Source organism: Pipistrellus hanaki, assembly GCF_964339955.1.
Source record: "Pipistrellus hanaki genome assembly, chromosome: 3".
NCBI classification, from domain to species: Eukaryota; Metazoa; Chordata; class Mammalia; order Chiroptera; family Vespertilionidae; genus Pipistrellus; species Pipistrellus hanaki.
Genome location: NC_140505.1, coordinates 17,040,304 through 17,063,330, shown reverse-complemented (window position 1 = coordinate 17,063,330; position 23,027 = coordinate 17,040,304). Strand labels below are relative to the sequence as shown.

At 41.6% G+C, this 23,027-nt stretch overlaps 2 protein-coding genes across 4 annotated transcripts; one reads left to right on the top strand and one right to left on the bottom strand.

The window, feature by feature from the left end:
* Positions 1-207: 207 nt before the first annotated feature.
* Positions 208-12,898, top strand: TTI2 (TELO2 interacting protein 2). Of its 2 annotated transcripts, XR_014794444.1 has the most exons (8): positions 208-1,260; positions 3,272-3,458; positions 4,615-4,707; positions 6,775-6,962; positions 7,040-7,183; positions 8,525-8,687; positions 10,629-10,792; positions 12,491-12,898. XR_014794444.1 is itself a non-coding variant. In XM_084877048.1 (7 exons), exons 1-7 carry the CDS (start codon positions 614-616, stop codon positions 10,731-10,733), a joined length of 1,527 nt encoding a protein of 508 aa, XP_084733174.1. In that variant the 5' UTR covers positions 208-613; the 3' UTR covers positions 10,734-11,100. The 2 variants fall into 2 exon arrangements, 1 of the variants encoding a protein (XP_084733174.1); XM_084877048.1 differs by lacking the exon at positions 12,491-12,898 and having other exon boundaries at positions 10,629-11,100.
* Positions 10,341-20,588, bottom strand: MAK16 (MAK16 homolog; the record flags this gene model as incomplete). Of its 2 annotated transcripts, XM_084877070.1 has the most annotated exons (10): positions 10,341-11,382; positions 11,530-11,586; positions 12,459-12,572; positions 13,292-13,366; positions 15,502-15,556; positions 16,837-16,988; positions 17,379-17,443; positions 17,537-17,646; positions 17,735-17,784; positions 20,496-20,588. In XM_084877070.1, the coding sequence occupies 10 exons, from the start codon at positions 20,508-20,510 to the stop codon at positions 11,188-11,190; spliced, it is 888 nt and encodes a 295-aa protein (XP_084733196.1). In that variant the 3' UTR covers positions 10,341-11,187. The 2 variants fall into 2 exon arrangements, with proteins under 2 accessions (XP_084733196.1, XP_084733195.1); XM_084877069.1 differs by lacking the exon at positions 20,496-20,588 and having other exon boundaries at positions 17,735-17,808.
* Positions 20,589-23,027: the final 2,439 nt, after the last annotated feature.

The window sequence follows — 23,027 nt, the reverse complement described above, 5'->3', positions numbered from 1 at the left end:
TTTTCAAAACATAGCCGATATCCCGTGATTTTTTTTCTTTTGTTTCTACCTTAAGAAGTGAAAACAGAAATAATATGAGCGGGCGGATCCCTCTCTATGCAAATTTTCCCCAATAGCGCCACCCTTTAGAAAAACGCGACTGTGTTGCTTTACGACAACATGTCGTGAAACAACGGAGAATTGACGTACACTGGCGGAAGCTAGCCTTGCGCTTTACGGCAACGACTTCCGGTAGGTTCGCATGCCGGTTCAGGAGGTGCCGGGAGGGCTGCAGGTGTCGGCAAACGTTTTCGTGTTAAGCTTCAGGGTTTGTTTTTGTTTGTTGTTTGTTTTTGAGTCTTCAGGAAGGAGAGAGTCATTTCTCCACTTCACTTTGGGAGGCTGAGATTCTGTCACTGCCCCCGGAGAGGCCGCTTTCCCTTTCCTGCGTCTTTTCCTTGACGCACACTTGACTCTTTGGTTAGACTCGCCCTCCAAGATGTCTCGTCGTTTGCTTTGGTTTTAGTTCTGTTCTTTGGGAGAAGCCCAGCTTCCGGTGCCTCCTGAGCGGATCCCCTCTCGCCTTCATCTTCGTCCTCCCGGGAGCTCGGCCCCTCGCTTGCCGGGGTCTGGAATGGAGCGTGATGGCTCTCCGGAATCTCCACCGCGGGAGGCCTCTTCCTTGCCCGGAGAGTGCTCTTCTTCTGACCTCGGACAGGCCTTGTCCCAGATACTGCACCATCTTACCGGCCAGGAGTCCCGACGGGGCAAAGCCAGAAACGCTGCTCTGCAAGACCTCGGTGCTCTCCTTGAAGCCACGGAGTGTAATCCGCTATTTGAGGGGAGTGACGCCCCGCTGGGCGGAGTGCCCGGGGTGCTGGGGAAGGTGGCAGCCGCCCTGGAGAAGTTTGCAGCCCCACCCAAAGAGGAGGAAGGGAGAGGAGATGGTTACGCTACCGTGGCCGAGAGGGCGACAGCAGTTGGGCTGCTGTTCATGAAGCTGCTGAGGAAAGTGGAGTCTGCCAAGGAGCCCCAGGTTTGCCCTGCCTGGAAGAGAGGCCTGCGTCCCCTGGCAGCACCCATCTACGTGTTTGCCATCACACACAGTGTGCAGCAGCCATGGACCAGGCCACGATCTCGGGACGTGGCCAGAGAGGTGCTCACCTTACTGCTTCACGTTGCCGAGTGTGGTTCGGTGGCGGGATTCCTCCACGGAGAAAATGAAGATGAGAAAGGGAGATTTGCTGAGATCATGGGGCTTCTGCAGTCCGATTTGAATAAGTAAGTACCCCTGCAGGAAGGGCCAGTGAATTGAACTTCAGGCTGTTCTAGAATGATAGAGCTCGAAGGCTGTTAGGGCAGATCTCTTAAGCCCCAGAAAGGTTGGAACTGTAAAAATGACATAAGTAGCTAGTGGTAAATTTGACATTAGCCTACAAGTCTTCGGACTCTATTTTCTAGTGTGATTGCGGGTCCTCATGACGACTACCCTGGAAATGGGAAATTCTTTCTCATTTATTTGGATTTAACTTTCTGAAATGAGATGGAGATGGGAGCTTGGAGAGGATCTAAACTTGTAGTTTGAACTTAGGGATCTTGAAAGTCATCACTAGTAGATAGGGAGGGATGGTTATTAGATATGGAAACAGTATTTGGGATGAAAAATATAAGCTTTAGATTGCTATTAGATAAAGTATTTTTTTTAAAGTCTCTATTCTGTCTTTTAAATAGCTTGTTTTTGTTTCTATACACACACACATATACATACATACATATATATATATATTGTTGATTTTTATAGAGAGGAAGGGAGAGGGATAGAGAATTGTAAACAATGAGAGAGAAACCTCCATCAGCTGCCTCCTGCATGCCCCCAGCTGGGAATCGGGCCTGCAACCAAGGTACACGCCCATGACTGGAATCAAACCTGGGATCCTTCAGTCCACGGCCAATGCTCTGTCCATTGAGCCAAATTGGGTTAGGGCTAGATAAAGTATTATGTTGTGAGCTTCCACTTGCTACTTGGTGTGTTAGTATTTGTGATTAGTGGACATTAGTTCCTGTCCAAGATGACCATGGAGATATTTGATTTAGTCAAAAATCCTTGGAATGTGGTCTTGTCCAAAACGTCTGTAAGACATTTGGTCCTTGATAGCCCATCTTCTACCCCAGGTGTAATGTGACCAGCAAGGCTATCTAGTGGAGAAGGTTATTATTGGCAATATAGGCACAAAACAATTATTGGTCCAATAAAATATAATAGTATTTTATGTATTAATCCTGCAAACCGGGAGTATAAATAAACGCGGGTTCTTTGGGCCCAGGCACACTTCCTTTTTTAAAAAAAATATATTTTTTATTGATTTCGGAGAAGAAGGGAGATGGAGAGAGAGATAGAAACATCAATGATGAGACATAATCATTGATCAGCTGCCTCCTGCATGCCCCACACCAGGGATCGATCCTGCAACTCAGGCATGTACCCTGACCAGGAATCGAACCCTGACCTTCTGGTTCATGGGTCAATGCTCAGCCACTGAGCCACGCCGGCCGGGGCAGGCATTTTCCTAAGTGTGGACATTATTGACAGGACCAAATGTCAGGGGCTGTTTGGCATGAACCAAAGGTGCTCATGGATGTTTGGACCAAATGTGCTGCAAAGGTAGCTGTAGCACTGTACTAATAGAAAACAATGTGTGCATAGCTGTCATTTTACTAGGAACTTGGAATTAAAAGGCTTAGTTATAAGGCTGGTGGTGCTTCCTTTTATTGCTTCTGTAGGACCAGGTCAAATAATCTCTTTGATTCTCAGTTTCATTATTTATAACATAAAAGTAATATTGCCTGATACGTTATTTTAAAGATTAAGTAATGTATGTAAACTTATTAGTTGCTGTTCAGATTTACAATGCTGATCAAATATTGATTACTTAATAATAATAATAATAATAATAATAATAAGACGATGACTCTGAAGACATCTTATCTCTTCCTTCTCAACATATCCTCACTGTCTCCATTTCTATCATCGTCACAGATCCTTTACATTGCTGTGCTTATGACTGGCTTCTTCTCATTGGATAAGCTTTAGATTCAGAGCTCTGGGTAAATGTCAAATGCATGTAGTGTAAGTTCTGTAAGTTATTTTGATTTAAATCTTAAAATGTATGTTATTAACATCACGTGTTACCTTATATGGGATGTATTTTTTTCAATGACAAGAACATACTCTGTTTAGCTTAATTTTCTTTGCTAGTCAACTGTACTTATTTGGTTTCACATTCCCACTTAGGGAATCCTGGAAGAATAACCCTGCCACCAAACATGTTTTCTCCTGGACTCTGCAACAGGTCACTAGGCCCTGGCTGAACCAACATCTGGAAAGGATACTTCCCCCATCACTGCTCATCTCAGATGACTATCAAACTGAGAACAAAGTCCTTGGTGTCCATTGCCTCCATCACATTGTGCTTAATGTGGTAAGCAACCCCTGCTCTGATGGGACAGACTGAGTCATATGGGGTTCCCCATCCATGATGGCACTAGTTTATTTTGTCTACTAGTATGTTTGCATCTTTTATTTTTATTATTTATTTATTTATCTAAATGTTTTTTGTTTTTTTTTTATTATATTTTATTGATTTTTTACAGAGAGGAAGAGAGAGGGATAGAGAGTTAGAAACATCGATGAGAAAGAATCATTGATCAGCTGCCTCTTGCACATCTTTCACTGGGGATGTGCCCGCAACCAAGGTACATGCCCTTGACCGGAATCGAACCTGGGACCTTTCAGTCCGCAGGCCGACACTCTACCACTGAGCCAAACCGGTTTGGGCTGTTTGCATCTTTTATTAACTAGCTTCTATTATTGCCATTATGTGACTAAATTCGCTTATTTATATTTTTTCTCTTTATATTAATTCCATCTGCCAACCTATTAGAGGCTATATCTCATAGGTAATATATACACTGAGTGGCCAGATTATTATGATCTGGCACTCAATGTATATCCAACATAATAAAAGGCTAATATGCAAATTTCCCCCTCAACCAGGAGTTTGGCCAGCAGGCAGGCCGGCCAACTGACCATTGTCCTCCCCCTGGCCAGGCTGGCCGGACCCCACCCATGCACGAATTCATGCACCAGGCCTCTAATTCTCTCTCTCTCTCTCTCTCTCTCTCTCTCTCTCTCTCTCTCTCTCTCTCACACACACACACACACACACACACACACACACACACACACACGCGCGCGTGCGCGCACATGCGCGCACATATAGAGTGGCCAGATTATTATGCATTCTGAGATCATAATAATCTGGCCACCCAGTGCATAAGAAACATTGTGCACATAAAACATAGGCCACTTTTAAACTGAAAGATTTGAGTAACAGTTGACGTTCAAGGATCAAAAACATCAAACTGACAGAGGTTATATCCAAATGTGCAAGATATTACTTGAGGAAGTTTGTATATTTCTTTCTTAACTTTGTGTCATAGAGCTTTTAAAATATACACAGAAGTAGAGAGAGTGGTATAATAGATCACATATATCCATAATTCAGCTTTTAAAATTATTAACATTTGCCTGCCTTGCTAACTTTTCTTTTAATTGGGTGATTTGTCTGATTGCAGCCAGCTGCTGATTTGCTCCAGTATAACAGGGCTCAGGTCCTATACCATGCCCTTTTCAACCATCTGTACACCCCGGAGCACCACCTCATTCAGGTAATTGTAAGATTTGTTGGTAAATTTAAAAAAAAAAAAAAAAAGACATTTTTTTGGAGAGTGAGCACTAATTGCCAAGCTGAAAGTATGGAGGTAGCAGTGACTGGTGAAAATATCTCCAAACCAAGCCACCATTAACATTCTTTTTTTTTTTTTTTTTTTTTTTTTTTAATATATTTTATTGATTTTTGTACAGAGAGGAAGGGAGAGAGATAGAGAGTGAGAAACATCGATGAGAGAGAATCATCTATCAGCTGCCTCTTGCACACCCCCTACTGGGGATATGCCCACAACCAAGGTACATGCCCTTGACCAGAATCAAACCCGGGACCCTTCAGTCCCCAAGCCGACGCTCTATCCATTGAGCCAAACCGGTTTCGGCCCATCCACATTCTTGAGCAGCCACAGAAAAGCCAGTGTTTTGTCTTCATCTGGGTCAATTACATATCACTTGGGGGCAAGTTTATGTTTGAAAAAGTTCTGTTTTTATTATGTAATTTAAGTGTCTTTTGTGCTGACTTATTACTAACACACACACACACTTGAAATCCCTTGTATGTTGGGTGTGTTAGTTGTCATTTATTCTTTCATCCGATAGACATTGAATACCTCTGTGTGCCAGTAACTTTTGTAGGTTCCAGGAGTGAATGAATCAGACAGGATTTCTTAAAGCCAAAAACCTTTAGGAAATGTTTATGTGAATATATGAATGTTTATACATATACCTACAGTATAAAATGATAAATCTATTAAAAGAGGTTTGTATAAAGTGCAGTGGGTGTCCAGCAGTAGGCAACTAACCAGGGTTGATGGTGGTTTTAGGAGGATTCCAGAGAAGGTGGCATTTGCTTATGAAGGATAAATAGGAGCTTTGACGGGGAGGAGGAGGAGAATATTCTCAGGACAGAAGAAACAAGTTATAAACAAGTTACATAAAATTAGGGTTAGAAATAACCATGTTTCTTTTAAAAAAAAAATGTTTTATTGATTTTTAGAGAGAGAGGAAGGGAGAGAGATAGAGATATAGAAGCAGCAATGACAGGAAATAACAGGGATCCACTGCCTCCTGTATGCCCCCTACTGGGGATTGAGTCTGCAACCCAGGCATGTACCTTGACTGGGAATTGAACTGGTGACCTCTTGGTTCCCGGGTCGACATTGAAACGCTGAGTCACCCAGACTAGCACCATGTTTCTTATTTTATGCCCACCCACACTTTGTCACCTTTCTTTTTTAAATATTATTTTATTTATTTATTTTTAAAAATATTTTATTGATTTTGTACAGAGAGGAAGGGAGAGAGATAGAGAGTCAGAAACATCGATGAGAGAGAGTCATCAATCAGCTGCCTCTTGCACACCCCCCACTGGGGATATGCCCGCAACCAAGGTACATGCCCTTGACCAGAATCGAACCCGGGACCCTTCAGTCCCCAAGCTGACGCTCTATCCATTGAGCCAAACCAGTTTCGGCACCTTTCTTTTTTAAATATTATTGTAGGCATTGAAAATCCAGGTACTTAACAGTTAGAAAGATTAGAACTCTTGAGATGGTGTTGAAGAGGGAAAAAACACTACCAGAAAACTTCAAGAAAACCAAAGAGCCCAGAGAGCTAGAAGGGATTGCCTAAACACTGAAACTTCAGATAGAGTGGTCCAATTGGATACAAAAGAGGACCATTTTAGATTCTATTTAGGAGCAGTTTTGTTGTAAGTATACATGTAAGTATCACTTAGACTTAGTAATACAGTGACAATAGACTCAGACTCCTAGAATTTGGGTTAAAGTAAGTCTCAGCTCTGCCTTCCCATTTTATAGTTTAACAAAGAACAGTCCTGAGGAGAAAGTATTAACTTATTTGGGACTGTCAGAGATAATGTAAAAAAAAAAAAAAGAAAGAAAGAAAAAAAGATTTAAAAAAATAAAGTAATATACACTTAATCTATTCTAACTACTATGCTTTAGAATTTTATGACATTACATTAATAGATTATTAACGTTGTTAGAGACCCAGAGAGTGTTGTGAATGCGGATAGATGGCTACAGCTCCTGTCCATACTCTGTTAGGCTGTGCTGCTGTGTCTGCTGGACCTGTTCCCAGTCCTGGAGAAGGGCCTGCACTGGAAGGGAGGTGCAGCTCGACCCACCACACACTGTGATGAGGTCCTGCAGCTGGTCCTGACCCACATGGAGCCAGAGCACCGCGTCCTCCTACGCAGGACCTACGCAAGGAACCTCCCGGCTTTTGTGGAGAGGTGAGTGCTCGGGCTGCTGGTTGGCCGTGCTCCTTGACTTCATTCCTCTGCTGTCACATTTTCTCCTTTGTTTGTAGGTTGGGGATTCTGACCGTCCGGCACTTGAAGAGGCTAGAGCGAGTCATCCTTGGTTATCTGGAGGTTTACGATGGGCCAGAGGAGGAGGCTAGATTGAAGATATTGGAAACCCTGAAACTTCTCATGCAGTATACTTGGCCCAGGTATAACAGCCAGCAGACGTGTGGTGAGGGGGTGAAACTCAGATTTTCTCTTCAGAACTTGCCCAGGTGTACATGCAGTGCCGAGTGTTAAGGATATGCCACTTATACCTCTAATCCCTATTGAACTGAGAAAATGTCATTTAAAAGATAAACTGTACCCATTGTTGCTTCAGGTGTACCTCTCTAGATTAATAAGGCATGTTCAATTTAAAAAGGCCACGCGGAAGTGCTTCAAAAAGACAGGCCTAGCTTTGTTCATCCTAATGTTTTTTTACATCCAGTTGAGAACAGAGCACTTGATAGCACAATTCTGAACAGTGATCAGGAGAATACCAGGTTAGAATCCGATTGCTTAGAAAGCATTGCAACTCTGGCTTGAAGTAGGTATTGGGAACAGTGAACTGGTATCCAAACATGTTAACAAAAGGCTTTCTTTTTCTTTATTCCTCGCCTAAGGATATGATTTTATTGATTTGAGAGAAAGAGAAACATCAATGTGAGAGAGAAACATGGATCAGTTGCCTCCTATATGGGTCTGGACTGGGGATTGAACCCAAAATATAGGTGTGTGCCTGACTAGAAATCGAATCCATAACTCTTTTTTTTTTTTTTTTATAAATATATTTTATTATTTTTTTACAGAGAGGAAGGAGAGGGATAGAGAGCTAGAAACATCGGTGAGAGAGAAACATCAACCAGCCGCCTCCTGAACACCCCCCACTGGGGATGTGCCCGCAACCAAGGTACATGCCCTTGATCAGAATCGAACCCGGGACCTTTCAGTCTGCAAGCCAACGCTCTTATCCACTGAGCCAAACCGGTTTAGGCAACATTTACTATTTTAAAATGTACAGTTCATTAGGCACATTTACAATTTTGTACAACCATCACCATTTTCTTAGAAAGGCTAATAAGCATAACTGAATAGGGTGGGGTTTAACTGATTGATAGAAAATTCAGATTGACACTTAAGTCCCAGAAGCCCAGCTATTTCCTCTTTTTAACTTTCCAGCCCGAGACTGCATAAAAGTTAAAGGACAATGGGCTGTTTCCTGATCTCTGGCCAAAAGTGTAGGACCCTGGTAAGGGAAAATCCCAGTTCTCCCTTCTCAGGAGGGGCTGTTGCCTGAGGGGAGCCAGGTTTCCCCAGGGGATCAAGGTGTTCTCAGGCAGGCCAGTGTGTGTGGGCAGTGCTCAGAAAGCAATGGGCCTGAAGAAATCAACCCTGGTCTCTGGTTATGCTTCCAGCTCTTTGTCATTTGACTTTAGTACCTTCATTTGTGAAGTCTCCGGTTTAATATCCTGATTTAGAGTGTGAACAGTTTTTCTTCTGGATTCCAGAGTTTCCTGTAGACTTGTGGTCTTATTGAAGGCTCTCTTGAAACTGATATGTGATGTAGCAAGGGATTCAAGCCTTACACCCGAGCCTGTTAAGAGTGCTTTGTTAGAGGAGGCCACAGACTGCCTGCTTCTCCTGGACTGCTGCTCTCAAGGACAAGTGAAGGTAAGGGACAGTACCTATGCCACGTGGTCTCAATTAGGCCTCATTATCCTTAAGTCCTATTTGCTATTTATGTGTCTGACCAAGTCTGTAAATGAATGTGGAGGGTTCAGGTGCTCACTTCTGGAGCCCTCTAACCTCCTATAGACTTTGAGCAAAGGTATTCAGAACTGATCAGATCAAAAGGCAAGAGGATTAGAAAATATCTCTGGGGTCTTTTTTCCTGAAACATTTCTGGAGAGCCAGAACTGAGCACCGCCTAAGCCGTGTTCCTTCTGTCCTAATTTCTTCCTTGGTTTCATTGTCCCCAGCATTAGTGAACCTATTACCCTTGCTCCCCACCCAGAAAAAAGAAAATATCTCTGGGCCTAGGACAGAAAATGGGCGAAAGGATTATGATCAAGTGTTTGTAAATTTTGTTCCAGTTAAGAAAAATCAGGCCCAGCCAGGTGTTGCTCAGCAGATTAGCATCAACCCATCTCAGAATCCTCTCAGTAGGGGGCAGCAGGAGGCAGCCAATCAATGATTCATCATTGATGTTTCTCTCTCCCTCCCCCTTCTCTGAAATCAATACAAATATACTAAAAAACAAACAAAAACAGGTGAAATAATGTGCGATAAGCTACCAAGGAGTAATATAGGTGGGTAATTTAGAAAGGTTTCCATACTGTGGTTTTCCATACTCTTATTTATCCACATGGGAATTCTTTCCTTGGTCTCATATTCTACAAAAGATATCTTTTGTAGAGCCTAAGTGACTGGCTGACGGGCTGGTAGCTATAACACACACTGACCACCAGGGGGCAGACACTCAAAGTAGGAGTGGAAATCTTAGGCATGGAAACATGGAACAGACTGATGAATCTCAGAGGGAAGGTGGTGGAGGATGGGAAGAGATTAACTAAGATCTTATATGCATACTAGAGGCCCAGCACACTGATTCATGCACCAGTGGGGGTCTCCCTGGACCTGGCCTGAGGGGATCGGACTGAAACTGGCTCTCCAACATCCCCTAAGGGTTCCTGGATTGCAAGACACAACCCGAAACCAGAGAGGGAGCCCGATTCCTCACGGGGCTGTGCGATTCCACCTCCAGCCTTGGGTTATGTTGTTGCTGGGTCACTGTCAGCCCCGAATCTGGTGTACTGCACACTCACGTTTGCATTCCACACCCTGTATGAGGGCAACTTTGCAGAGTGCCTCTCACACTCCAGGACCCCTCAGGGGATGTTGGAGAGCCGCTTTCAGCCTGATCCCCACAGGCCAGGCCGAGGGACCCCACTCATTCTGCACATGCCCTTTGAGCCACGGTGCCACCCCAGGTGCGGCTGGTCATAGAGGGACTGCAGGAGGTTGGCTCTAGGGCATGTCCAGCCCATCTCAGTCCCGCCCCACTGGCCACCTTCTAATTAATTTCCTTTCAGTGTGCACAAATCCATGCACCAGGTCACTACTAGCATATAATAGCTATGTGTTTGTTTATATATATATATATATATATATATATATATATATATATATATATATATATATATTATTTATTTATTTAATAAACTATTGCATCATTTCTTATCCCATTAGAAGCCTTCATTGGAAAAGGTGTAAGACAGCATGAAAAGAAATCCATATCCTAAAAATATTTAGAGATAGCATAGTTTGTTGTCTTAATTTATTCAAATTAAACTTCATCTTTGCTCTTTAATTTCAGGAAGTTTTCAAGTCCTAGATCCAGTCTAATTCATTTCAGTTGGTATTAAGCTGCTTCTTCATGAGCCATTTCCAAGCATGCCAACAATTCTTATTTACATTTGTTCTGTGAACTGTCCCCCTAGTGTCATCTATTCTTTCCTTCTTTGAGTATGAAACCAAGAAAAAAGAACCAAGGTAAAAGGACAAAAATCACCAAAAAAATAAATAAAAGCTTGTTTTGGTTTCATGTTTCAGGATCTCCTGGCTAAAATTCCCAAAAGCTGCGAAGACAGCAAGGTCGTGGAGTGTGTCAGAAAGGTGCAGCAGGCTTCTGAAGGCGCTCCCTACAGTGGAACTTAAAAACTTTTCCTAAAGAGAAGAGACTTTTCTTGTATAAATGGAATTATTTAAAGAAAAAGGTATTTTATTATTGGACAATTTAATTTAGATATTTTTCTTGTCTTTTCTAATAGAAGTAGGGAAAGAACAAGAAAATAAAACTGAAGTCTGGACATTTCTGATTAAAGTTGAGGGGGGGACACCTAAGGTGGCTACCATTTGTAAATATTTACAATAATAAATTCATCTGTCAAGCTATCACCTCAACACATGCCAAAGCTATAAAAATACTGTTTACAACTTTAAGGATTTCCTCCACCCCCCAGATTTCTTGCTCTACAGAAGTGGCATAAATACAAAAAAAACACAAATATTGTGTTGCATACAATAAAGAGTAAAAACTGGAGGTATGTATGTGATGAGGGTAGGATAAAGTTCACAATGTTCAGTCCTGTTACAAATGCCTGAACACAGTTCACGTGGTTTTGGCCTTGGCCACAGGCTCTGTCTCCTGCTCATACTCAATCTCCACATAGGCTCGTTTTCGCCGCAGAGGTCCTTTCAAGGGTGTTTTGCCTTTGTGTTTGGCGTTAGGGGCCTTTTCTTCTTCCTCACTGGAGGATTTCTCTCCCTCGTCTTCATCACTGCTGGCACCCAGTTTGTCCATATCCTAACATGGGAGGGAAAGAAATTAAGAGGGAAGACTCTAGTAGACTCATTCCCCAAACTCCATTTCCTCTCAATTTAGAAGAAACTAGAGGATTTATCTGCCTTCATGTGTTTGGAAACCCTTCTTCCTGTCACCCACAAATCTCACCTCAAAGTCACTTATGTCACTCTCATCAGCTTCCACAAACTCTCTTTTTCCCACATCCTAAAATAAAACACAACTATTAGGTCAAAATACATGATGAAAATTCAACTTAGACAACTAGTTTTACAGTCTTTGATAAGTAAATGCATAAGTAACAATCAGAATTTACTAGCTAGGCAACCCAAGTCTACCTATTTCCAAGTTTAATAACTTCTGAAATCAGTATTTAAGATTTACGAACATTCAACTAAGTTATTAATTTCAAATAATAAAAAACTAGTTTAGTAATAGGCAAAGTATGCCTCTGTACCTATGTGAGTGAGTACACTGTGTGGTTAAACATCTTGCTAAATCTTCCCTTCTAAACATACTATGTTAATAGTAAGATTAAATCCTTGTAAATTTCAGTAGGTTCCTTAATGTATTATTACAGCTGATGAAGGTTCTTCCTTCGTTTTTCACAGGAAAAATGTTAGAAAGCCCATCAGTAAGCCGGCACCGGTTTGGCTCAGTGGATAGAGCGTCGGCCTGCGGACTAAAAGGTCCCAGGTTCGATTCCGGTCAAGGGCATGTACCTTGGTTGTGGGCACATCCCCAGTAGGGGGTGTGCAAGAGGCAGCTGTTCGATGATTCTCTCTCATCGATGTTTCTAATTCTCTATCCCTCTTCCTCTCTGTGAAAAATCAATAAAATATATTTTTAAAAAAAAAGAAAAAAAAGAAAGCCCATCAGTAAGATTAAAATTGTCAGTGCATATTTGGTTAGCTGAACATGGAGAACACAGCAGCGACTGCTGAACCAGAATTAACCTCATGATAGAAAAATAAGACCATTTCATTACTTTTGGTTAAGAGACTGAAATTGACATCCTCAAAATAGAGCTAGTCCTGTAGATTACTGCTGGACAAAACAAAAATATAATCAAGGCTTACTTCTTCATCATCTTCATCTTCTTTTTCCTCAGCATCTGAAGAGTCACTCCCTGCCTCCTGCTGTTCCAGGGCCTTGTCGAAGGCATGGATGGGGAAGTTGTAGATGTCGCCATACTGAAGAACACACAGATTGGCTTTCACTATATTTAAATCTCATACTTACAGTCCACTGTCCAACAAGTGTATTTTTTCCTTAGTGAAGTGAGAATATTTAATTTGATGAGTAATATTTCTATCTTGTTTTCAAGTCTAGAGCTGGCAGTGTCTTTAAAAAGCCCATTTTAACATTTAAATAATCGGTGGTTAATACCAAACTGGTAACTTCTATGAAGGATAAAAGAAAAATCACTTAAAACATAGTAGTCTGCAGAACACAGGGAGTAGGACAAATGTAAAATTTTGCTGATAAAGAGGAATAAAGAAAATTTTTTTTTTATTCATACTGCCTCTTGAAATGACATTAAGTCTTAAAAAGAGAATAAAAGTTCATTTTAAAGAACCTTAAAAGAGGACAATAGACAGGAGGACCAGAATTGTATGGTTTTTGCACAGAGATCTGGAATGCTGCCTTTGGGAACGCAAGTTGGGAATAACGGCAAAAAAGAGAGGTCTTGTACTGAATGGAATATAAAGAACCACCAAAACATCTGATGTGCTTGCACCAATGAACTTAAATGAAGCCAGGACCCGTATGGTATTTGTTCCAGGAATAAAATCACGGTGAACTACTAGCACCTTTAAAAATAAGACCCATTTCCCACTAGTCCCACATTGTCTAGTATGATCGTACCACCTAAGACAAAATCCATACCCCAAGCTCCTAGCTTTCTCACCGTATCTTGTTTAAGTCTCTCCAGCAATTCCTTTTCAATGGCATTATCCAGCTGAGCTGCTATTAATGCCTTTTCCTGCAAGAGAAAAAAAAGCAAACCCATTTACCTCACTAGTATTCATTTTCCAGCCTGAAGAAATAGAAGAAATGATATATCAAGTTTTTATAAAGAAGAAGATGTAATCACTTCTCCCTCTTGCTATTATGGGGGCTTCTGCCTCTCCAACCAGATGTAATTCTTTACCTCTCATCCCTTCTTGGTAACCTTTCAATGTAAAAAATTCCTAGTTTATAAATAGCATTTTAAATTAAATTCTAAGTAAGCCTTTTATAGATATACAAAGCAGGTAGGTCTACATACATTTAAGTGTCTTAGAAAATAAGCAATCCTGTAGCAGATTCACAGAAAAGGGAACAGAAACCCTCATTCATTTACGTTTCCAACAGACATGTGATACGAAAAAGAAAATCTCTTCCTTCAGTGGTCTCTTTCAGGAAATGACACATGGTATCAACCTGTATCACTCACAACCAAAACATACAAGTCTAACCTCAATCTGCCTTTCTAGCCTAAGATTGTGCATTTAGTGGAAATGATGGAGGATTTCAAAGTGTTCCACACTGAAGCTGTGTTAGCATGATGAGCAGTGTCAGATAAATCACAATGCAAGGCTGGGGCACACGGGTCAGTTAAAAGTACTGTGTTCTACATTATTCTCTGAAGTAGATGCCTACACCTCAGATCCAGTGAGGTGTAGGAAGAAAATAGACAAATGGCTGGCTGTATTATGTAATGTTGCAGGAGTTTTAAAAAGTAAATACATTTATCTGTTCTTTCAACCGAAAGGGAATATTTTACCAGTGAGTCTAAAGAAAAGAAAAAAAAATTGTGCATAGACCACCTTAAAAAAAAAAAAAAAAAAAGAATTATCAATACATCTATGTGATATTTCTGAAAATGTCTCCTACAAAAATTTCAATCACACACTTTAAAAATCTGGAAACATAATTTCCCAAAACATTAAAAAATCTGCATTTTCCAGAGAGCTTCAAAATTATTCAGTATAAATGGAAAAATTTAATTTCTGAAAGATTTGCATGAACACCTCTTTAACAATTGGTGGTGGAGAATGAAAATAAAGAGCAAACAATCCACAATGCACTTCTCTAAGCATCCCTGCTATACCTATCAATTATGAGAGCCCATAGGACAAATTTCTACTCAGCTAACAACCAGGCCATCACAAACAATTACTTATACCTATGAACGCAAGTATGCATGTAGAACATTTATAAATGATATATAGTGGGAGCATATGTTAAAAATTTTATTGATGGGGTAAGTGATCAAAAAAGCTTGAAGACCAATGATAAAATGGATTTGAGATACAGAGCCATGGGTTAATGGAAACAAAAGCATTAAGATTATTAAAGTTATTTCTTGACAGAATTTGAGAAATAACCAGGTAAATATCTTTTGCTATAAAGAAAGTAAGCAAAGCAAATACCTAGGATGAATAGTTGGACTTGTCGAGAAAAGCTAATTCCTGGGTCTTGAAAAGCATAAGAAAAATTCAGGCCAACTGTTCTTTGTGACAAAACTTGAGATTTCTGACTAGATTTTCCATGACAGCAGACTATTAACATTGCTAGTCATTACTTTGGTAACAAAGCTGCTCAGCTTTCTTCAAAAAATAATCCCAGTCAGTTCCTTACTAACAATTTCTAAATAATAATGAAAAACACACACCTCAATTTAGTGGCCTAATATGATTTGATATCACTGGAGTCTAATTAAAGAGATTTAAAAAATTCCATCTAATGTGAAAGAGCGTTCTTATATTTCACTGCAAAACTTCTAGTGTGCTGGATTAGTATGCTCAAACCCTGCTGAGGGCAATATGTAAGATCAGCGACATACTAAAATTCTGAATTCTGAAACATCTGACCTCCAGAATTTCAGACAAGGAGTTGTGGCTCTCTAAAGGATTCTGTATGTCTTCCCCATGACATATATCCCCAAGCGCCCACATGTTAACCTGCCCTGAAAGTCATAATCTCAAAATATAGAATATCAGATATCTTATGCAATCATTGCTGTTACCCAGGCTTGAAAAGTTCACAGACAATGGTGACTGAGTCTTTTTCTACCTACACAGCCCTACCCGCAATGAAAATACAGACATTATCAATATCAGAACAATAAGTTACCTCTCTTCTTTTTTCTCTCCGCTCCACCTTCTTACTCAAAGGAACAAGTTTCCTCCTACGAGAAATAACACGTTATCAGAAAACCCAAGTACATGTGCTATGTGTTCCTTTAAAAAATGATTGGAATTCATTTTGAAGGATTCAGAGCAATACAGCAAGATTATATACTTAAAATTTTCTAGATAAATCTAATGCTATAAAGAAAATCAAACATTTTTGTATCGACCTTAAAGTGGCTGTTTTTGTTTTCTTGAGGCATTCTGAGACTTCTAAGGACATCCACTATGCCAACAATGCTTCAGTGAACTAAAAGGACTTTGTTGTAGAAGGCTGACAGCTTAAAAAAAAAAAAAAAAAAAGACTGACAGCTTTAGTATTCTCCACAGGTCACGAATCCATTAAGTCTGGATTTCATGTCATTTTTAAAAATTAGTTTGCAGTGTACTCAGAGTAAAGTTCTTACATTCCTGTTTATTCACATTTTTAGGTCATTTTAACCCTCCCCCATTTTAAGGTTCCTGCAGGGAGTTATAAACAGAATGTTCTGAAGCTGGTTTTTAGACAGGAAGGGGATAATCAAATTATACTATACTTTTTTAAAATTCCTGCAAAATTGAAGGGCATGCCTTTAACCTGAGGTGAAGCTTATTCTTAGCATACCACAAAAGGCTACCCCCAGTTGAATTTTATAGAGTATTACTAGAGGTTCCACAACACTGTTTCATAATACAGGCAGTCCTTAGGTTACATCGGACTCGATGTATGTCATTTCATAGTTATGTCGCCACCTCCCATTTATTTATAAAAAAAAAGTTCCATCATTTTGATGTATGTATATATGTGCTTTATGTTTTTTATTATTTACTTATCACAGAAAAGGTCAGGAATTGTTATCTTGCTTTAAATTTTTTTTTACTGTTTCATTTCATTACTGCCGTGTATGTGCTCCATGTGAGTGACGTAGGTGCTTATGTAGGTGGGTTCCGGCTTATGGTGAAAATCGCATTATGGCCCTAGCTGGTTTGGCTCAGTGGATTGAATCTCGGCCTGCAGACTGAGGGGTCCCAGGTTCGATTCTGGTCAAGGGCACATGCCTGGGTTTCGGGATTGACCCCCAGAAGGGGATATGCAGGAGGCAGCTGACCAATGATTCTCTCTCATCATTGATGTTTCTATCGTTCTCTTCCTCTCCCTTCTCTAAAATCAATAAAAATAATATTAAAAAAGAAAAGCATGTTATATTGCGCCATAGGAACGGATCTCCAACGTAACCTGAGGACCTACTGTACAATCCATTAAAAAATAGATATAAAAATAAATTATCCAAATACTTACTGTCGCTTTAGTGTAAGTTTTCGAATTCGAATTAGATACTGGGTGATCTTGGTGAATCTCTGCTTACACTTGTGTCGAATGAAACGGGGCCAGTAAATTAGATTTTCATCTATTTGCTCCAGTGCTTTCTCATAGTTTTTATGAAGCCGGACCTATCAAACAGATAAAGGAAGCTTGAGCCCAGCTGGTATGGCTCAATGTTGAGCATCAACTTATGAACCAGATCATGGTTTGACTCCTAGTTGTGGCTGGATCCCCAATAGGGGGTGTGCAAGAGGCAGCCGATCAAAGATTCTCTCTCATCATTGATGTTTCTATCTTTCTTCCTCTTCCTGAAATCAATAAAAATATATTTAAAAAAGAAAAGAAAAAAGGAAGCTTGAAGGGCAAGGATAAATGATTAGGTCTTCACTATTAACGGCACTATGGGACCTAATAAGGATGGCTTCAGAGTTTAATCTAGATATGATCACGGAAGAGGGAAAATGTGGCATTTTTGCTCTTGAGCAATGGTCATCGTAAAATTACGTTCCAAGTCTTACCCGTTCCCAGAGCCGCCTAGGAAAAGCTGCTCGTTCTATCACCTTCATATACAGGAAGCACTGTCCTGCGGGATAAAGTAAATACCTTTAATATCATTTAGAGACTAAAGAACATCTTTTGAAAAGAAGTTCTCGTGAAAGGTGAAACTGGGCCTTACCTTTCTCTTCTTTGATAGTGGCATACTGACTGTTTGCCAGGGGACAGGATGAGCGGTTACACAGGCCAGTCAGGCTGTATTCATTTCTGCAAAAGCCCTGTGTCTTGGTTCTAGAATGCGAGGAACAGCAAGCATTACAAGATGAGTTACCAATAGGGCAACTAGAGGAATCTGTTCAAGTTGCAAATCTAAACTCACCTTATCTTGAAGGAACAAAACTGCTTGTTTCCTAGTGTATCCCAGATAACCTGCAAGACAAAGTATAAACCCATTGCAACTGCTCTGATCCAACAGGTGGCATATTGATCCAAGAAACAATGCCCTAAGCCTTTATTAAGGAGAGAACTCTTTGAGGAATGATGAAAAAGTGCTTTTTAAAATAGTCTTCTTTTATATGTGTAATATAACAGATTCTTATAGAAAAATAAACACAAATAATAACCATAACCTATTACCCAGATATATTTCATTATTATTTTGTAAATATTTTCTTTTTTTAAAAAAATATATTTTATTGATTTTTAACAGAGAGAAAGGGAGAGAGATAGAGAGCTAGAAACGTTGATGAGAGAGAAACATCAACTAGCTGCCTCCTGCACACCCCCCACCGGGGATATGCCCGCAACCAAGGTACATGCCCTTGACCGGAATCGAACCTGGGACCTTTCAGCCCGCAGACCAATGCTCTACCACTAAGACAAATCAGCTTCGGCTATTTTGTAAATATTTTCAAGTTTTCCCATATCTGTATACATTCCAAGAACTAGTATGTATGTTTTCAACAAAATGAGATCATATTACATATTTTGTAACTTTCCTTTTCTAAATGTTCACTATCCAGTGTAAAAGGCTGCACAGTACTAGACTTTTGGAAATACAATTTTTTCATTGAGGGCAAGAAAAATTCTACTGCTATCCTTCGCAATGTGTGGTTTTTATACTTTTATTTATTTATATTTTTTACTGATTTTTAGAGAAAATCAACTTGTTGTTCCACTTACTGCCATACTCACTGGTTGATTCTTTTATGTGCTTTGACCGGGGATTGAAATGGCAACCTTAGAATATCAGGGCAATGCTCTAACCCAGTAGTTGCCAACTGGTGGTCTGCGAGGTCTGAAACGCTGGCGACCTCTGCACCAACCGAGCTACCTGACCTGGGCTAATGTGCTCTTTATTCATTCAGCATTTTTTTGTACTTAATTTATGTAAGGCACTGACATCCCCAAATCCTGACAAACAGGAGGCACACAAGTATTTGCTGAATGAAGGCAGGTCTAGTCCTTAAAGAGTGTTATCTATCTGGTTAGGGAGAAAGACACATACACAAAGCAGCAGTCAAAGTACCAAAGAGGTGTATGTTGTATGAGAGCCTCTGAGCAAGCTGCCTTGATGAACTGGGAAAGGCTTTTTATAAAGTAGCTAACGGGAAAGACACACATATAAAAGAAGAGAGCAAACATTTTTGGAATTTCGTAGGATGTGTTTGACAGGGAATGGAAGGAAACAGGTTAGAGGAAATGAAACTGGAGAAGTAGGAGCTCAATCAGGCTGGTGGCTTTTAAATATCTCTAAATTATGACTCCTAAATTTTTATTTCCTGGCCAAACTTCTCTCTTGAGCACCAAACTTGTATATACATCCAGCTGCTACTTGACATCTCGGCTTGGTTGTCTAAAAGGCATCATCATACACATTAACATGTCCAAATGGAGCTCCCAGACTCCCCATCTCTCAAAATACTGTGCTCCTCCCCTAGTCTTGCCCTCTCCACTCAACTATTTGTTCAAATCAAAATATCCTCGGCCTCTCTTTTTTTCATTTAACCCATCGCCAACTCTTTTCTATTAACATCTCACATTTATCTATTTCTTTTCATATCCACCATGACTACCTTAATTGAAGCTTCCTTCACGATATTCTAGTCTCCTTCCTTTCATTCTTTCTCTCCAAAAACCTTTCACACTAGAGAACTTTACACAGCTGTAAACCGGATGTCATTTCCCATGAAATCCCTAAAAACACTTCTCACAAGACTTTACACGCTCATGGTGATCCTTGAATATATTCCTTCTCTCTCACCTCCAGATCTTTGTACTTGACGCTCCTAATGCCTGGGTAGATTGCCTTGAGCTCAGCCACTCAGTGGCGGGTCATCCTCATCTTTCAGATCTCAGCTCAAACGTCTTCTATGCAGAGAAACCTTCCCTGATCAGGCCTATCTGAAGTGGTTTCTCCCAATGGCTCTCTACTTCACCTCCTCTGGTGTTTCAAAGTACTGTGTGCACCGCAATTGCCCTTATTTGTTCACCTGTCCCCCGACAGAGGGCTCCAGGGAAGCAGGTCTTTTGCCTGGCTTATGAACAACCACATCTCTAGGAATTACCACAATGCCTGGCACACCGTAAGCACGCAGGTATTTCTCCTGCCAATTACTCAATGAATGAATGGAGGATGATTGGCTGCCTCCTGCACGGCCCCTACTGGGGATCAAGTTATAACTTGATCAGACAAAATTATAAGTTGGGCAGACAGTGGAACAAAAGTAAAGAAAAACCCACGCCCAGCAAAAGCAGACTGAAAAGTAAGATGCACATGCATGAAAAGGATCCTTCAAGTTGATGCTGAAAACTCGCCATATCGCGCTCCCCCCCCCCCCCCAACCCCTACCCGCCCCTCAAGTCCCCAAGGCCCAGACGCACAGCCCATCGTCGCTGGGACAGGGGCTGGACCCGCCCACCCTTTGCATTGAGAGCTGGTGTTCTGGCCCCCGGACCCCGCTGGAGCCCCCGGGCTGGAGGTCCACGGCAGACACGTGAGAGCCCCTCGCCCGGAAACCGGAAGCCCCGCTTCCAGAGCCACGCGAGGCAGTGGGCGAGCTGAGTACGCGCCTCTGAGTCGCCGAAAGACGGCGAGACACCCTGCGAAAACCCTGACTGGCAGAGCACAGGAGACTCACATCGTCGGACTGCATGGTGCCGGCAATTCAGCGTGCGAAGCTGGCCAGATCCCGGAAGCAACCACACTACTTCCGGCGACTCACTTCCGGTATGCCTAGCCTCACCTACCGCGAGAGTTACGATGTCTCAGACTCGCACACAGCGCCGCCCGGCGGTGGGATGTGCGCGTGCGCACCTTCCCGGCCTCCGCTCGCTCCGCGCGTGCGTGGGGCTTGCCGGGCGCGTGGCGCGGGGCCGCCGGCGGAGAAGGCGCCGAGTCTTGGAGCGCGGAGTCGGGAGCGTCTGGCGCGTCCTTGTCTCCAGCCTCCCGGGTACCGGGCCCCGCTGCCGGGTCAGGGCTAATTTGCTTTCACTCCTTCGCCCAACGAGCGGCTCTCTAACTGGGTCCTTTGTAACCGGAGACCCTCGCGCCCGCACTTCCTTCCCCCCCTTACCCCGCAGACCCGTGTTTGGTTGCGGCATGGGGCCCAAGTGTTAGAAATGCAAACATATTTTTGAAGGACTAACAACTTTTTTCAAAAGAAAGGCCATTTTAACACCAAAGGAGTAAGAAAGGCACAATCTCAGAATAAGAGTGGGCCCCTGCTTTGCATATCACACAAAATAATTCGATGTGTTATTATAGGTAACGGTGCTGCTGGCAGGTGAAACCTATGAATTAGGACCACCCTGTTAGAAAGCATCGTTTCAACACCGATTTTTGGACCCAACTGAGGTTTTAAAAATCAACTGGCATTAACTGGGCTTTGAGCGAGGCAGGCCCAGGCAGCAGCTGCGCTCAGGGTCCTGCCGGGCGTCCAGCGGGATCGTGCCTTTTTGGGCTTTGAACCCTGGGAGCCTCCCTCGCCCCAGTGGAGGCCCAGCCCTCCCCCGGTCTTGAGTTGCTTCCCTACCTTCATCACCCCTGCTCTAGACCAGGGTCACGGAACTGTCACTGGGGTGTCTGGATTTGGAACTCAGTAGCCTGAAGCCAGTTTTACGTCCCCAATAAATAAAATTAAAAAAATACCCAAATGATCATACACTCCGGCTACCACACACTGGTCCCGACTAACGGTACTCAGGCCTCTGCTTTGCTTAGAAAATTCTCAGTCCCCCCCCCCCATTTTTTAAATTCAGATATTATATGTGTACATATCTTACCATTGCCCCCCCCTCTCCCCCCCGTTACATGGTCCCCCCCCCCCAGTTTTGCGTCCATTGGATTTGCTTACATGCATGCATACAAGTCCTTCGGTTGATCTCTTATCTCCCCCATATCTCCCTCCCCTCTCCGCTGTAATTTGACAGCCTGTTTGTTGCTTTACTGTCACTGTATATATCTTTTTGCTCATCAGTTTATAATGTTCTCTATTATCCATAAATGAGTGAGATCGTGTGGTGTATTTTTTTTTAATTTTAATTTTTTTGTTAGAGAGATGGAGTTACATTTATTATGCGTAGGTCCAGAGGAAAATGTCTCTCAAATTCTGGGCCCCAACATGGGGAACTTTCCCTATTTATGTTTTTACCTTCTTTGTCTCCCAAATATGGGCAGGGTGTTTCCGGCCCCCTTTGCAAGTTCTTAAAGAGCCCCTATGTGCTGGGCCTTGAGACCTCAACCAAAGGCCTGGCCTGGTGCCAGAAATGGGAGTAGTCTTATTTTCCTTATTACCGTGTTTCCCCGAAAATAAGACATCCCCGAAAATAAGACCTAGCGCATGGAAAGATAAGACATCCCCTGAAAATAAGACCTCGTGCAACTTTGGGAGAAAAAATTAATATAAGACACTGTCTTATTTTTGGGGAAACAGGGTATTTAAGCAAGCAAACATTTACAGAAGCCAAATAACAGGGTTAAAATTTCAAACAGCAGTTTTTTTTTTATATATAAGATGGATGCTTCAATATTTTTAAGTTATTCAGTATCCTCATATTTGGATGCTCAGAAATATGTGAGCAAGCAGCACTGAATATACCTGCAACTGTGTCTTGCCCAGTTAGAAGTGCACTATTAGGTGAGTGAAATCAGAATGGTTAGTCTGAACTTCTGGTAGTTGCATATGAAAAGCTGCACATTGCATCAAGACATATACCATGACATTTGTGATATTTCTCTCTGATTTAAATTTCTTTATTTTTATTTTTTTAAAATATATTTTATTATTTTGTACAGAGAGGAAGGGAGAGAGATAGAGAGCTAGAAACATCGATGAGAGAGAGAGTCATCGACCAGCTGCCTCTTGCACACCCCCTACTGGGGATATGCCCACAACCAAGGTACATGCCCTTGACCGGAATTGAACCTGGGACCTTTCAGTCCCCAAGCCGACGCTCTATCCATTGAGCCAAACCGGTCTCGGCTAAATTTCTTTATTGATTAACTCCGTACGTGACTTTGAATACGTTCCAGGCTTCCTTGAGTTTGAGGAGCAGAGAGTGCTCCGGACTTGCTTTATTTTATTTTATTTTATTTTATTTTATTTTATTTTATTTTATTTTATTATTTTATTTTATTTTATTTTATTTATTTTATTTTATTTTTAGCATTT

Excerpts from the sequence above, each read along its gene's own strand:
- TTI2 (XM_084877048.1), top strand. The coding sequence starts at position 614 with ATGGAGCGTGATGGCTCTCCGGAATCTCCACCGCGGGAGGCCTCTTCC. Across the intron at positions 1,261-3,271 it reads CTGCAGTCCGATTTGAATAA|GGAATCCTGGAAGAATAACC; the intron begins GTAAGTACCCCT and ends ATTCCCACTTAG. Across the intron at positions 6,963-7,039 it reads CTCCCGGCTTTTGTGGAGAG|GTTGGGGATTCTGACCGTCC; the intron begins GTGAGTGCTCGG and ends CTTTGTTTGTAG.